Raw genomic sequence first — 17560 nt, forward strand, 5'->3', positions numbered from 1 at the left:
ACCGGGACCGACGTTTTACTTCACCATCCGATAGAAGCTCAGTGGATAAGGCGGGAATCGAACCCGCGTCTCATAGCATCATCGGGATCGGCAGCCGAAGCCGCTACCCCTGCGCCACGAGACCCACTAAAAAGGTCTTCTCATATGCTTTCTAAAAATATATAACATGTGAGGGTTTCATGAAAAAACCACCCTTTTTACCATAATTTTAATTAAATATGAAACAGTTTGTTTAACATAACTTTTTAAATACATGATAAAACTGCATGAATTTAAATAGCAACTTAGGGGACGTTAAGACGGATCGATTAAATCCATTCCGGCCAAAATCGGTTGAGCCTGTGACGAGGTATTCCAGTGACATTGATTTGGTACACATGTCTACATACAGCCAAACACACAGACATTTGCTCAGCTGGTGATTCTGAGTCGATATGTACAAATAAAGGTAGGTCTAGGAGGTCTAATTAAAAAGTTCATTTTCCGAGTGATTTTATAGCCTTTCCTCAGTAAAGTGAGGAAGGCAAAACCAAAATATCAGTGCAAACAGAAAAATGTGCCGCGGCTGAAAACAAAACTCTTTCAGATGGAATTGGAGTGGAGTCTAGAGAACAAAAGCTTCGAAACAGCTGTCAAGGCATAGTTTCAATAATATGTACCGATTTTGACAGCAATTATAGTAATTTATTGTTAAGAAAATTAGAACGACTGAATGAATGAACACAATACGTTACTATTGGCAATTAAAAAAGCACAATTCATTTAAATTATTAGTTTAATTTTGTAAAATTACAATAAAAAAATATTGTTGATGCCAAAATTGGAAGATAACAAAAGAAAAACAAAAAAATTGGATTCATCCAGATGGTTCCAATCTTGGGCCTGAAATTCAATGTTATAAATTATACATGTAACCAAACAAAGATCTTTAGAATATCCATTAAATGATGACACCAGATGGATCCGAAAATAATAAATTCTTTATCAAACTAAAGTTTATGAAAAACTGAAAAAAGTATTAAGCTAACAAACTGGACTCAAAATTTGAAAAATTAAGATTAGTTGAGGATCTAGGTAATATTTTTCAAAATGCCGTAAGCTTTATAAGCTAGAAGTATTGAAATTAAACTAAAACTTAGTAAACTTAAAATGTAAATAAAAAATATGCATGAGGCTAAGAGCAGCGCTGAAATAATTGTTTGACATTAATTAATATGTATGAATGTTAGAATATATAATAAATAAGTTGAAGCTGTGAATAATTTTTTAAGAAAAATTATGGAGCTCGTCATGTACAATTATATATCAGTAAACAAAACAATTAACTACGGGTCCTCACTGCTGGCTTTGAACTGAAAAAGATATGAAACTAAACTAACATTTTGGACATATAGAAATTATGAAAGACGAAAATAGCAGGAAAAGTTTATTATTTCCTCAAAGAAAAAAATACCATGATTTTTTTAAAACTATTATAAAAATTATGTTTACCATGATCTACTACTTTTCTAAATTTGAAGTTTTGATGACAAAATATATAAGAATAATCATGAACAGTCCAAATTAAAATTGATATTCTACTCACAAATTGTGTGAGTCAAAAAGTCAAGCATGCCATGGAAAACATGACATTGACATAATTTGAAAAAAGGAAGAAAAAATCTTTGTTGCCATGTTGTTGTATGACAAGTTTCTAAATGGAACTTTCTCACCGGAGTTCTGGTGTCCAGCTGTGAGGTTGTTCGTCGCTGGAAATCCATCAAGCAGTTTAATCCAGCACCATGGTCTTCACTAACATTTAACAATGATTTTTGAACAACACCGAATTGATTTTTTTCCCGAACGGCAACGGCACCAACACGAAAAGATCGCAAATGCACGCCACTTCCCCATAGTCTCTTTTTTTACTTTTATGGCACTACGCATTGAAACTTTTATAATCGTTGGAAGTAAAATCACTAATTTAACTGAAACACATAATTTTTTAAAGATTTTCCTCAAAAATATCTCAAATCTATCAAAAGTTGAAAAAACGCGACGCGGCGAAAAATTTTCACTTCCGATCACACCGAATTCAAATTTGTATGGAAAATTATATGGACAAACTATTGATGCAAAACGGCTTCTTTGGGCACCAAAAAAGTTTCAGCCGTATTAAAAAAAAATACAAAAAATAACATTTAAAAAAAAGACCGATTTCGTAGAGAATTGCTCATATTAATTAATTTAAATATTTCAAGTATTTTGAGTTATTAAATTATGTCAAATATCTTATATATTGCAAGTATTTAAAGTATTTGTTGTGATGCAAAAACTAATCAAATGTTTTAAAGTATTTGAAGTATTGTGAACAAACCATTTTTTTCCTGCATACATTTTATTTCAGATATTTCAAGCTAAAAAAGCCTTTGAAGTATTGACGTACATCTTAATTAAGAGCATGGTTGATGAAATACTCGTAACACAAAAAAAAAACAAATACTTGTAAGCAGACATGCATTGGCACTGTACGCAGTTAGCACGCGTGCTATTTTAACGGATAGCACGGCGCTTTCAATCATAGCACTCGCCCTGGCACTCGAACAAAAATGGTAACCAGGTTGTTTTTTCATTTGTTGATTTCAAGTTTACTGTTGTTATTTTCCAGAATATGATGAAACTAACTACAACCACATTCATCTGCGAATTTGGTAATGTAAGCAGAAGATCCATGGTTCTGATCCCTTCAAGGTGAACTTTTTTTTTTTGCTTTGGCAAAAATCGTAACATTTTTTTTTAAATCAATGCAGATTATTGTCCTGAAAAAAAATATGCATCATGGAATGAACAAGTTGATCGTTGGAAGTACCCGATCAGTTCCAGTTCCAGGTGGCCTGGAGACATAAATGGACGTGACAAGGCTGGCATTTGAATGGGTACAACATTTGAATTTAAACATTCTGAAGATTTTGCGGATCCTGAGGTCAAGGTCAAATTTGCTTGAGGCCCCTAAAAGGAAAAAAAAATCTATGAGTGCTAAATGGGAGTGCTAAATAATAGCACTAGCACTGGGCTGGAGTAGCATGCTTTGAACTTGGTGTAAGTGCTAAATTTGAAGTGCTAGTGCAGAGCGTGCCAATGCACGTCTACTTGTAAGAATAATTTCTACTGAAAAAACTGACATAGACTTTTCTGCCAGTTAATATTTTCTGCCAAACGGCATATTCCGCCTTTTAATTTTCTGCCGAGTGGCATTCTGCCAAACGTCATTCTGCTGAATAGTTTTCTGCCAATCGACCAGATACTATTCTGCCAATCGTTTTTCTGCCATTTTAACATTCTGCCAAATGACACTGTTTGCCACTTGACCTTTTCTGCCGAAAAAATTTCTGCCGTTTGTACTTTTCTGCCAGATATTTTTCTGCCAAAACATTTTCTGCCGTTTAACCTTTTCTGCCGTTTAACCTTTTCTGCCGTTTAGCGTTCTGCCAAACGTCATTCTGCCGAACGATTTTCTGCCAATCGGCCCAGTCCCATTTTATAACATTTTTTGCAGCAAGCCCGTATACAGCAAAAAATCCGATGGTAAAATCGCATGCAAAAGCATGCACATCACCTTTGTGAGCAAAAGCATGTAATATTGTATGAGAAAACGTGTACACAAAAAGCATGTACAAAAGAAAAATAAATAAATTTTGCACACCCCAAAAATAACATCAATCTGATGAGAGTCATAACTAGATTACCAAGTCCGCGCCCCAACCGCCTCGGCTATCTCACCGTCTTATAAATGCTGTGTTCAACGCCGATGTAGCAGTAGGTTTCCCGTACGTCGTATACTGAATTAACTGTATACGATGTATGGGGAACGTATAGGTACATCGGTGTTGATCCAACTAAATTCACAGCGGCGAGATAGCCGAGATGTTTAGGGCGCGGACTTGATAATCTGGATATGACTCTCATCAGATTGATGTTATTTTTGAGGTGTGCAAAATTTATTTATTTTTCTTTTGTACATGCTTTTTGTGTACACGTTTTCTCATACAATATTACATGCGCGGTGGTAGCGTTTCGGATCAACAACCAAGAAGTTGGTGGTTCAACCCTCGTTCTGCTAAGTGTTTTTTTTGTGAAATAAAACCAAAAATTCGTCGGTAATGTCGATAATTGTCGGTAACGGGCAAAAATGTCATACACCTATATCGCATAAAAAAATGCATGAGGACAGATTTCATGCAGATTCTGATATACTTTCATGCCGCCATGCAACACAATCATGCGACTGCCAGTTGGGTGTATATATTTTTTTTTCAAGTTAATCATAGACACATTAAACATTAAATACTGAGTACCCTTTATTTTTTTCTAATAATGTCAATCCAATAAGTAAGTTTTTCTTAATTAAATATAATTATCTTGCGATCCAGAATGTACCTATGAAATTAAAAAAAAATGGCATTCGAGGTTTAGTCTAACAAGATTCGAAGCTTTAGGTCAACTTCTTACTGGATGGTATCATTATGTTTTTGAAAAATTAATTGCACCAATATATTTTTCGGAGTTTCATCATTGTGTGAGAAAGGTTCTATTTCACCTCTGGTGATATTAAATCGGGTTTTTGACCCATAGTCACCCCCACTAATGGTAGCTTAAAAAAATTAGCAATGACCTATAAATGTTTGGGTACCAAAAATTGCGTCTTTTATTTACAAAAAAATGGTACCCAAAGTATTAGTCACCGCTGAAATTTATTAGGTTCGAAGTTTTTGTGAAAAAGGTTGTTTTATTCACGTTTTCGTCATTTTCTCGTTTTTGCGCGCGGCGCACCAGAAAACCCAGTTTTTATTTTTTTTAAATCATATCTCGAAATCCTGTTACTGAATCTCGCCCTTTTTTGATAAAAGTAAAAAAAGTAAATTTTCCCTATGACCGATGAAGAGTATCGGGGCCGTATTTACAAAGCGGATTCAGTGCCTATGTCTAAACTTAATGTCAAGCTTTCCTGCACCGTGCGGTACACGCGGTTCACTTGTTCCTCGGTTTTGCTTTGCGCCTGCTTTGTTCGGTTTACACCCGCACCCGACTCTCTCGAGCCGAGGGTATTTTGGTTCAACGTACCAGCGCACCACGACACTCTCGGTTCGTCACCTCGGTTGTGTGTCTGGCACTCACCCGAGGCATGAACCCAGCGTATAAACCAAGGTGCTTCACTCGGCACGAGCCGAGGTACGTGCCGTGGTACGCGCTGGCGGTACAAACCGGTTTCAATACCACGGCGCGTACCACGGCACGCTGGGTTCATGCCTCGGGTGAGTGCCAGACACACAACCGAGGTGACGAGCCGAGATTGTCGTGGTGCGCTGGTACGATGAACCAAAATACCAACACACAATGGGTTCAGGCTCGTGCCGAAGCTAGAAAACCAAACCCGCGGTGTGCGTTGGCACTGGCGCATGGGAAGCTTGCTTAATGTTAACAATGTTTAGGTTGATGTTAACATTCCATAGGTCGCCTCCCTAAGGTGTCATGATAAGGTCCAGCTTGTGATGATACGCTACCTTGCCTTTACTAAGCAATCAAATCCAGAAGGGAATAGATCACCAGTTGTGTTGGTCCGAGTCGGGTTAAGAAGCGCGATCTACTGTTTACGAGGCGGAACACTAGGGGCTAGCAAGTGGCCAAAAATACAAAATGTTACATTTTTGAATATTTTTTTCGTCAATGTTAGTTGATAGTAAACATTTCAACTTAGAAAAATTCCAAATGTAGAATTGTACGAGAAATTCGTAAAAAAATATATGTTCAGTTATAGGCTCTTGGTCCAGTCACCGCCAAAATTTCATTTGAAGTTTTCATAAGACTTTTTCAAATGTCAGGCTAGATTTTTGGAATTCCAAAATATCTTTCTTGAAAGTCAAACTTATCATCTTTCATTTGCGACCAAGTGTGTGTGTGTGTGGTCCAATCCAATACCCGCTAACCGGTAGCGAAATTATGGGAAAGTATAATTTGTATCAGACTGTGTACATGCCGAATGCTGATACAGCTTATCTCAGTCCCGGGTATTAGGTGGTGATAGCCCTCGCGCTGCTTCCAACGACCCATTTCAGAATGACAGAGCTCCTTGCGGTCCAATTCCGAGGTCGCTGGGCATTGTTTGGCCCCGCCTAAACATAGAAGCAAGCATCTGAAGGAAACTCGATCTATATTTAGACTTCCAATCCCCTCAGGCAAATCAGGGATCAGCGCGTATTTAATAATATGGAAGAAGAGATAACATGTTTCAACACTACAGATCAATTCACTGCTAGAGTGTAAACCTTCTGATGGCCGACTGCTTAGCGTCCCAGACCACCACCAAAGGTGTGAGTTCGAATCCCACCTGATTCATTTTAGTTTTTATTCATATTCAAATTCCTGATTCCAAATTTCAAATTTCAAAGGCACCGACCGGGATCTGATCCCTGAACCTTCTGCTTGGGAGACAGAAGCCGTAGCCATTAGGCCACGGAGCCGGTTGAAAGGGACGTGGTTCTCTGTATGGCTTTTTGCGAGATGAGAGCAGAGGACAACAATCATCTCAACGTTTCCACTCTACCCGGGCTAACGACCGGCAGTTCCAGTTCACGATGATTTCCCTTCATATGTTAAAAACCACTTATGATTTTGGCACATATTCCGTTTGTCAGCGTTTCCTGTCATTACTGGCGGGAAAAATCTACGTGGAATCAGCTGTGCAGACCTCATGTGTGACAGGAATGCAGGTTGAGCGACTCCCACGGGCTCATCTTTCATTTGCGACCAAGACAGCTAAAATCAGTTAAAATGGCGAGGAGTTACACGGAAAGCCAAAACGCGACAAAGTTCGCTAAAACTATTTTTTTCGCTGTTTGGAATTGGCTACTAAAGCCCTATGTCAATTTTTATGTATAACGGTAAAAAACACGATTAAAACCATTTCTGATCACTTTTTTTCATTTTAATGTGAATTAATTTTTTTGACAAGACAACATTTTTTCGATAGATCAACTATGGTCCCCTTGGAACGAGCTGTCAAGTAGGAGCTTTTCTGTCAAGAAGGACCGCGAGGTTAATTTTTCAAAATTGATTTAAAAATCCATTTTAAACTCTATGTAGTCGTACAAAGGGTCATTGTACTCAGAAAAATAAGCTTTATCACTGTAAACAATAATATCAGCAATCTAAGCTTCATTTTAGGACCCAATTCAGTCAAATTTGATCGAACCATTTACTGGTTTAATGAAAACTTTCGGTGTTTGGGGTTTAGAAAGAGCTGCCAGATTCCAAAATCAACCAGGATTCTTCTGCTGGTTTCGAGAGACAATGCACTGATTCAGTGAGTTTTTTTGCAGGTCCAGCGGTTTTGGCTCTGGATCAGCGTTTTGTTTCGCTGACGTCTGGTACCGCCCCTGATCGCATAAATGTCCCATATACATTTTCATCGCTTTTGATTTTTTTGTTTTTTTTTTTTTTTTGGATCAAAATCGTGTGCTCTTTTAGAAAAATCATACAATATCTAGTACTTTGTTCTAGAAATCAGGAGGAAATCAAATTTGTTCGCGAAAACTTAACACTTAGCCTTATGTATGAGACAAACTTCAAATGCGTTTTTCTTAGCTTGTTGTTTTTGCATATGGGACATTTATGTGAACAGAGGCAGAACAGAGGCAGAACAGAACAGAAGTGACTAACTGTCACTTTTTACACGGTGCTCACGCACACTTTCAAAACAAACGTTTGGTAGTGTGTGTGAACTCTGTTTAAAAGGGGTGTCGTTTGACAACAGTTGGTGTCAAACTATCGGGGTTTGAATGTATAACAATGTTTCTCAATCAGTGATAGTTTGTTGGAAACGTTTTCAAAACATATTTATGTTTATTTTGACGAGTTTGCAAATAAATTCCCGTTTCACACAATAGTGTTTGTTTACTTACTCGTTAGTTATTACCGGGACCGTGGTGTAGGGGTAAGCGTTATTGCCTCTCACCCAGTCGGCCTGGGTTCAATCCCAAAAGGTCCCGGTGGCAAATTTTGAGACGAGATTTGTCTGATCACGCCTTCCGTCGGACGGGAAGTAAATGTTGGCCCCGGACTAACCTAAAAAAGGTAAGGTCGTTAGCTCAGTCCAGGTGTAGGAGTCGTCTCCTGGCTCCTGTTTCGGTGGTGTCACTGGTAGGCAGTTGGACTAACAATCCAAAGGTCGTCAGTTCGAATCCCGGGATGGATGGAAGCTAAGGTTTAAAAGAGGTTTGCAATTGCCTCAACAATCCAGCCTTCGGACGCCTAGTTTCGAGTAGAAATCTCGTAATCGAGAACGACAAGGCAATGCTGTAGAGCGAATAATTTGATTTGTTTTTTTATTTTTTACTTACTCGTTGGATTTGTTGATATGATAAACCAGCACTGTGAGAACATTAAATTTCAATTGAGTGGTTGATTTCACTGTACTCTACCTCTTCACTACACAAATTTTGTGTACTACTCTGAAACTACTTAGTTTCAAAAGCTTGTTGACTCCCCATCAATCAACACTGAGATGAGAATGACAATAGTCATTTCTGCAGCTACCCCAGTAGAATTTCTGCCAGAGAAGGAGAGAACTACGCTGTGAACAGCGAAAAATTTCGCTAGATTTTCTGCTGTCACATATTTTTCCCAGTAATTAGCGAAAACAAACCAGTAGTTCTAAGTTGCTGGATTTCAGCAAAAACTTCGCTGGTTCAGTGTAATTTTTCGCAAATATCAGCAAAATCAAACCAGGAAAATCCTTCTGCTGATTTTGCGGTTTGGATCCCCTTTTCGTGTATGATTTTTTGTAAAAGTGGTTTTTGTGAAAATCGACAAAAATGGCCATTTTTTAGACTACCCTAACACGGCGTAGGGCCTCCCTAATAGTAAAACAAACGGGTCTCATTAGTTCAGCCACGGAACACAGGTTGAGCCAAATCAAATCACTTTATTTTCTTTTTTTCTTTAACTTTCATAGGAACTGCTGTATTCAGATATATTAACCGCATATGTGCAGTCCCGGGCAGACAGTAATAACAAAATTCATGCGATTTCAATAACAAATATTGTTAAAATAACAGAAAGTTTTATAGAATCTTCAAAAATCCATTTCTGCATAAGGGTTTAATAAATTTTTATGCTATCATAACAAAATTTGTTATTGGTCTGATATTGGTTGATAGCCAAAACAACTTTGGAATAACATTTTTTGTTATGGAAGAATACCTCCAACTGTTATTGGGCTGAACGAATTAGTTGTTAAAATAACAAAAAATAATAACATAGATTTGTTCGAAAATAACTAAAAATGTTATTAGTCTGTTATTACAATAACAATCCAATAACAAAAAAAAATCATAACGACGAATAACAAATCTTGTTATAAATAACATAAAATGTCATTGGCCTAGTATTTTCAAATATCAAAAAAATGTATTCCCAAGTTATTTCCGTCTGCTCGGGGTAACTCCTTTTTATTTAATCATCCCTAACGAATCAATAGGTTTCGCCGAGGCTTTCAACAATTCTTCCGCTGGTGTCCTTTTGTTCGGCTGAGTCCAGACTTTAGTGGTTTGAGAAGAGCTGGTGCGGTTACTTCTCGATATTCATGTTCAACATCACCAGATCATCATCGAATTATACGAAACGGTACGATTTAGTTGCTATTTAGCTTAAAGAAAACGTAACGACTTGTTCTCTTCTTCTTATTTTGTTCAAAGATACCGAACGGTCAATCCTGTACAACTGTTCTGGTTCACAGCGGAGATCACATGGTGAGTTGTCTAAGCAATAATTTAGACAGTTCTTGATGATTTTAGCAAGCCCCGGGCAGACGGTAATAACAAAATTCATGCCATTTCAATATCAAATTCTGTTAAAATAACAGAAAGTGTTATGGAATCTTCCTGAAAAATCAATTTTTGCATAAGGGTTTAATCACAGTTTATGTTATCATAACAAAATTTGTTATTGGTCTGATATTGGTTGAAAGCCAAAACAACTTTGAAATAACATTTTTTGTTATGGAAGAATAACTCCAACTGTTATTGGGATGATCGGATTAGTTGTTAAAATAACAAAAAATAATAACAAAGATTTGTTCGAAGAATAACTAAAAATGTTATTAGTCTGTTGTTACAATAACAATCCCACGGTGGGTAAGAAGGGGATTATTATGCAACTTGCATGCACCTCGGAAATTCCTCCTGGAGGTTGTTGGGGGGACTAATCTGAATCAGAAAAATCGACTCCCAAAATATTCTGTCGGTGAAAACTGATTTTATCTCGATTTGAAGTTAAAAAAACTAATAAATCACCTAAAAACCCAAAAATACGTCTAAAATTTCAGTCTTACTCTGGACAAAGATGTAAATTTTCATCAAGATATCAATTCTAACTTCCCAAATATATTCCTGACATAGTACACCTTAAAACGATCCATTACTTAAGTCCCAGCGTCATCAGGAGATGTAAAATAGTGTTATTTCTAAAAAAATATTTTCAATTTGCTCTGGTAAATAAACTGTCATGTCTGAATTCAAAAACTAATGTTGTAGCATTGTTGCAAACAAAATGGAGAACAATTGAAGCACTCTGGAGCTCAGGGCTACAATGTTTTGGTTTTTTCGAAAAAACGGCTGAGCAGAAAAGATAGGCGTTGCGCCATTTCATTTTGCTAAAAACTTCAATGTTATATATACTAAACATGCACTAGGATCTGTTCTACACGCCAATGATGTTGAAAATAAACGTTTCAGTGGCCAAAGTGCCTAAAAAGCTACATTTGTGAAAAAAATGTTTGTTTTACGGGTATTTAACCCATTTAAAATTCAAATGCAAAGCGACAGCTCCTATTAAGTTCAACCAAGCTCATATTTGGGATTTGAGCTCAGTACCTCCACCGCACTATGGGCCATCTCCATACAAACAGGCGGCCAAATTATTTTTTTGCTTTTTAAATGTTTTTTTGATACAAATTTAGGTAATTGTATGGTATTGAAATGATATACGTCGATTTTATGACTTTTCATGTTTTTCAATAGTTGATTGTTTATAATAAATAGTCTTTTCATACATTTGCAAGTGAAACAGAATTGCATATATATTATATTGCAAGTTTATATTATTAAATTATGGATAAGCTCCCACCCCACTTTAAGGACACAACCCCTCCCTCCTCTTTCTTTCACCCCCTCTCCTCCTCCCCACCAACAAATTTTTGTTAAGCGTAATAAATTCATTTTAAGTCAAATATTTATTATTTCCTGTTGTGTGTTTCTTTTTGTGAGTCCATGCCGTATAACTTGAGACCACCCCCCCCTCCCACCCTTATGGGCATAAATTGCGAATATTTTAATTATTAAATCAAATAACAGAAAAATTAATTTTATCCACAATATTAATTATGAAGTAAAACGATAAAATACAAACCATATTCTTAAAATTCATTTGATTATAGAGTTTGTGACAGCTTCAGGATATGTTAAAGGTACTTTTTATGATGTTTTGTACAAACCAACATAGAACTTAAATGTGGATCAGTTTCATGGATTGATCGCAGAAATTCATCATGCTAAGTCAACATTTTGCTGAATACTTTTTTCGGTATCAAACTGAGATTCTCCAATTTCGCTTGAGAAACTTCGGTACGAATACCTTATTTTGACTAAGGTACTCAATTTTAAATGTAGGCAACAGAAAATTCCAATAAAGTCATTTCGAACTTCTTGAAACCAGGTGAAACCAGTGATTTTTGAAGCGACGATGCCCACGAAGTAGGTAGCAAAGCAAGTGAAATAAACGGGCGCATATGTAGATTGCAGCAAATTTTGATAAAACGTAAATGTTCAAAATGGCATATCTCCGAAAACGCAAAAAATCGCAGGCTGGAAATTTCAGCAATGTTAGATTATAATCCAATCTTTCAAGTGATCTTAGTTTCATGTTTAGCATCGGTTAGCAAAAAAAGTACAATCAGCCTTTTTTACGAAAAACGCTTGTTTTTTACTCCATTTTTTGACTTTCAGCTTGCGTATCTCCGTAATGAACAAACTTAGAGCTTTGAAAATTTGGATTTTTCTTAGTCAGAATGTTTACTTTCGAGAAAAAAATACCAAAAAATATTTGGAGAAGGTCACTTTTTTGAAACTTGGCCACCCAATGTACCATAGTGCACCGGAACTAGCCCCTGAATGCCTGCCAAAAAGATTTTTTTGTTACATCCTACTGAGTTTGATCGTAGTAGCTGTTTATAACAGAAATGAGTTAAATATCGAATAATTTTGAAAATTGGCATCAATTTTCCCACTAAAATAGACATAACTTTACTGAAAATGGATGAGATGTCATACTTTTTTCTGCAAAATTGTTCTTCATTTTGTTTGCAACAATGCTACAACATTAGTTTTTGAATTCAGACATGACAGTTTATTTACCAGAGCAAATTGAAATAATGTTTTTAGAAATAACACTATTTTACATCTCCTGATGACGCTGGGACTCAAGTAATGGATCGATTTAAGGTGTACTTTGTCAGGAATATATTTTGGGAATTAAGAATTGATATCTTGATGAAAATTTACATCTTTGTCCAGAGTAAGACTGAAATTTTAGACGTATTTTTGGGGTTTTAGGTGATTTATTAGGTTTTTTAACATCAAATCGAGATAAAATCAGTTTTCACCGACAGAATATTTTGGGAGTCGATTTTTCTGACTCAGATTAATCCCCCAACAACCTCCAGAGAGAATTTCCGAAGTGCATGCAAGTTGCATAATAATCCCTTCTTACTCACCGTGAATCCAATAACAAAAAATCATAACGACGAATAACAAATCTCGTTATAAATAACATAAAATGTTATTAGCCTAGTATTTTCAAATATCAAAAAATGTTATTCCCAAGTTATTTCCGTCTGCTCGGGGCAGTGATGTCTCAAATACCCTTTAGCGACTATTTGAAGTAAGACTACGTGTAAATTATTAGCAAAAAACTGGATTTGCTCCAGATTTTTAGAACAAAATTTTGAATATTTTTGGTTTTTCCCCTATTTGCATAAATGTTCCATGTGCAAAAGCAGTAAGCTGAGAAAAACGCATTTAACCTTCGGGAAGTCGCGTGTTTTCGCCTTTCTTACAAGTGCCCTTACAAACTGTGTACAAAGTACACGTACGCGACCTCCGGTGGGTTAAAGCCTGTCCCACACATAAGGCTACACAGCAAAAAAATTCTGTGTAAAATCGCATGCAGAAGCATGCACATCACCTTTGCGAGAAAAAGCATGTAATATTGTATGAGAAAACGTGTACACAAAAAGCATGTACCGAAGAAAAAAATCAGGTCTGCTCACCCCAAAAATAACATCAATCCGGCGAGAGTCATATTCAGATTACCAAGTTCGCGCCCCAACCCACTCGGCTATCACGCCGCTACGTAAATAGTCGGATCAATGCCAATGTAACAGTAGGTTTTCCGTACGTCGTTTACTGTGCTACAGCTACACACCTGCTCGGCCACTTCGTCAACGCCAATATCTACAACTTGCTCACCGCAACACCAACTATGGACAGCACGAACCAGTTCGTTTCATGTGTAGCCGATTCAACGTATTTTCCCACCTGTACGATCCCAACATCTCCACCCCGCAGTTTCAACAACGAGCCCGACTCTGGTACCCTCATCAGCTTTAATCTGTTGTTGTGTTTCATGTTGTTAGCATTTGTCTTTAGTTAAGTTAAGTTTTATCATTAAGACCACAAGTTATCGGATGATTCAAATAAACAAATAAAAGACATCAGCGAGATTTGTTCGTACCAAATAAAATAAAAATAGGATTTTTTGTCGAGAAGTATTTTTTTAATCAAAGTGTTTGGACAGTAAAAATTTATGCTCCACAACAATAAAATTGCTTTTAAATTTGTCTCAGTGGCAATAAAGTTGAAATGAAATCAAGCATTAATTTAAAAAAAAATGAAAAACTGCGACTATTTTCAAAAAAGTTACCTAAAAATGGATTTAACTTGAAAACGGTGCACTTTATCAAAATTTTACTAAAGTACTTTTTGATTGCAAATTTGATTTTACATCGAAAAATGAAGTTGAAAATTTTTTGCGACCAATATTCGATTTTTTGAAAAAATCAGTATTGATTAAAAAATTCATAGCTCGGTCAAAGATTTTTTGCACAACCTGAAAATTTCTGAAAAGTTGGCATTTTATGTCCTCTAAAACATATCAAAAAATAAAAAATAGTGTTTTTTTGCAAATCAATTTTTAGTGACAAAAAGTTTAATAAAAAATCACCAAATTTTTTTTACCGTGTATCATTTTTTTCCAGTGTAGTCCGTACCCATACCTACAACTTTGCCGAAGACACCAAATCGATCAAAAAAATTCTTCAAAAGATACAGATTTTTGAATTTTCACATATCATTTTTGTATGGACAGCTGCCAAATTTGTATGGAAAGTTATATGGACAAACTAATGATGCAAAATGGCTTCTTTGGGCATACCGAAGGCACCAAAAAATTTTCAATCGGATTAAAAAATACAAAAAAAATCGAATGACTGAAATCTGAGAGAACTGTTCTTATGGTATGATTTTAGTTGTATGGTTATATGGCTTACTTTACTTTACTTACTTTTACTGCTCGTACAACCTCCGGGTCATGAGCTGTCTCCAGATGCGCTGCCACTGAACTCGGTCTTGGGCTGCTACTCTCCAATTCCGACTCGGAACTCCCACACTTCTCAGATCTTCCTCCACTTGGTCTAACCACCTCGCACGCTGCGCCCCCTCCGCCGCGTTCCAACCGGCTCCGAATTAAACACCAACTTCACCGGATTGATAGTCTGGTTCGGTTGGCGTGCATCCAGCGCGTCCAGCATTCTTGCGACGTGTCCGGCCCACCGGATTCGGCCAGCCTTGGCGACCTTCCGAATACTTGGCTTGCCGTAGAGTTGCGCCAGCTCGTGGTTCATCCTTCTCCTCCATACGGTGTTCTCACGCACGCCGCCAAAGATCGTCCTAAGCACTCGTCGCTCGAAAACTTCAAGCGCTTGCAGGTCCTCCTCGAGCATCGTCCACGTCTCGTGCCCGTAGAGGACGACGGGTCTTATCAGCGTTTCGTACATGGTACACTTTGTACGCCGGGAAGGTGACCAGACCGTAAGGTCTTGTGGAGTCCGTAGTAGGCACGACTACCAGTGATGATGCGCCTCCGAATTTCTCTGCTGCAGTTGTTGTCCGACGTAACCAACGATCCGAGGTACACAAACTCCTCCACAACCTCGAACTCGTCGCCGTCGATCGTCGCGCTCGGTCCTATGCGAGTCCTAAGGGACTCGGTTCCTCCTGCCAGCAGATACTTCGTCTTCACAACATTCACCTTCAATCCAACCTTATCCGCTTCTCGCTTCAATTCGGTGTACCGCCTGGCCACATCCTCGAACGTTCTGCTGACAATGTCCATGTCGTCGGCATAGCAGATGAACTGGTTGGACCGGTTGATGATCGTGCCCCGCATGTTGAAGCCCGCCCGCCTCATAACACCTTCAAGCCCAATGTTGAAACAGAGGCCGGAGATACCGTCGCCTTGTCGCAGTCCCTGGCGCGATTCGATCGGGTCGGACATCGCTCCCGAAATCTTCACGCTGCACCGTGCCCCGTCCATCGTCGATTTCACCAGTCTGATCAGCTTCCCGGGAAAGCCGTTCTCGTACATGATCTTCCATAGCTCTTCGCGATCGACCGAGTCGTACGCGGCTTTGAAATCGATGAACAGGTGGTGCGTCGGGATCGGGTACTCGCGACATTTTTGGAGGATTTGGCGTAGCAAAAAGATTTGGTCCGTCGTCGATTTCCCCTCCACAAAACCGGCTTGGTACGTCCCTACGAAATCCTTTGCTCGCTCCGACAGACGACAGAAAATGAGCTGAGACAGCACTTTGTAGGCCGCGTTGAGAATAGTGATGGCTCGATAGTTCTCACATTCCAACTTGTCCCCCTTCTTGTAAATCGGGCATATTACTCCCTCTTTCCACTCCTCCGGTAGCTGTTTGGTGATCTCCAGGTGTACTTGTATAGGGAGGTGTGCTGGAAGAAGGTACTACATATGGCCATGTTTCGGGAGGTAGCGAAATCGATGAGTCGTAGGCCGTTCTCGTTCGTCTGCTGGTGGGCGCTGAACCTCCCAATAACCGGTCTAAACTCCTCCTCCTGGCCGACTTGAGCGTTTAAGTCGCCGATGACAATCTTGACGTCGTGTTTTGGACACTTCCTGTACTCGCGGTCAAGAAGCTCGTAGAAAGCGTCCTTGTCATCGGCGTCGCTTCCCATGTGCGGGCTGTGCACGTTGATGATGCTCAGGTTGAAGAATCGGCCCTTGATCCTCAACCGGCACATTCTGTCGTTGACTGGCCACCACCCATTAACGCGCTTCGCCATTTCGCCCAGCACTATAAAAGATGTCCCCAGCTCGCGTGTATTGCCGCCGCTCCAATACATAGTGTAGTCGCCGTACTCCCGGTGGTCCTTCCCCTCCCAGCACACCTCCTGCAGCGCCACGACTTCGAGACCGCGGACCCGCAATTCGTTGGAAAGAATGCGGTCGCTCCCATCGAAGTTGAGAGACCTGCAGTTCCAAGTCCCGAGTTTCCAATCCCTGGATCCCCGAAAATAGGGTCGGCGATTGGATTGGCTCGCATCTGGAGCTCTCTGCACTTGGTTTTTCAACGGGTGCGTGTAGCCATCACCAACCCCCCGTCTCGCCGGAGGACCATACTACCAGGACTGTTTAAAGTCCCACCCTGGCACTGAGACTTTTAATCAGCCGCCCCTAACCTGGGGAACAGACGCTGTTTCGAGCCGCCCCTAACCTGGGGAACAGACGCTCGGAGGGGGGGGGGTTGGGTCCAAACTCTATCTGCTGTAAACGCCCCTAACATGGAGAACAGACGCTTACCCCGACGATGGAGCAGAACACCGGTTTCTTTGAGCCGCCCCTAACCTGGGGAAACAGACGCTCAAAGAGGGTGGGGGTTCGACCTCTTTTTGGAGCCGCCCCTGACGTGGGGAACAGCCGCTCACGGCTTGACGGGGTCAAACACCTTGCTGATTTAGGCCGCCCCTGACATGGGGTACAGACGCCTAAAACGGTGGAGGAGGGGGGGGGGGGGGGGTGTGCTGTGCGTGCACTGTGGCTTATTTTACACCTCACTTGTTATATATTTTTTTTTCCAAAAAAAACTTTTCGCCGTATTTTATTTTTCGCACTTTTTTCTACTCCGACCCACTGTGCGCCTTCAATTCTCTTTTCACACTTCCAAGCAGCACTACGCACTACGTCGAAACGACGGCGACGATACCATCTCACAACACTAACACGATGTGGACTAGCACGGGCGACGACGACGAGTTTGCTGTTGCCACGCGGGGAGCACTTATTGTTTTATTGTTTTGGCCCGATCTGAACCGCGATCGACAAACTATTTTCGGGACGAAATCGACGATTTCCGCGATCCCTGGGCACGAATTTTGTGTTGCACTGG

General features: G+C 39.4%; 1 protein-coding gene across 4 annotated transcripts in view; it reads left to right on the forward strand.

Annotated features, from left to right (window-relative positions):
- LOC119765323 (tachykinin-like peptides receptor 99D) overlaps positions 1-17560 on the forward strand; it is a 265090-nt gene that overhangs the window by 138619 nt on the left and 108911 nt on the right. For 2 of the 4 annotated variants that reach the window (XM_038248961.1, XM_038248963.1), the window contains exons 5-7: positions 9515-9660; positions 9732-9785; positions 13508-13681. In XM_038248961.1, coding sequence (XP_038104889.1) covers positions 9515-9660; positions 9732-9785; positions 13508-13681 — 374 coding nt within the window. The remainder of the gene's footprint in view (positions 1-9514; positions 9661-9731; positions 9786-13507; positions 13682-17560) is intronic. The other 2 variants (XM_038248962.1, XM_038248964.1) reach the window with 1 other exon arrangement.

The sequence above is a fragment of the Culex quinquefasciatus genome, chromosome 1 (genome assembly GCF_015732765.1).
Source record: "Culex quinquefasciatus strain JHB chromosome 1, VPISU_Cqui_1.0_pri_paternal, whole genome shotgun sequence".
NCBI lineage: Eukaryota > Metazoa > Arthropoda > Insecta > Diptera > Culicidae > Culex > Culex quinquefasciatus.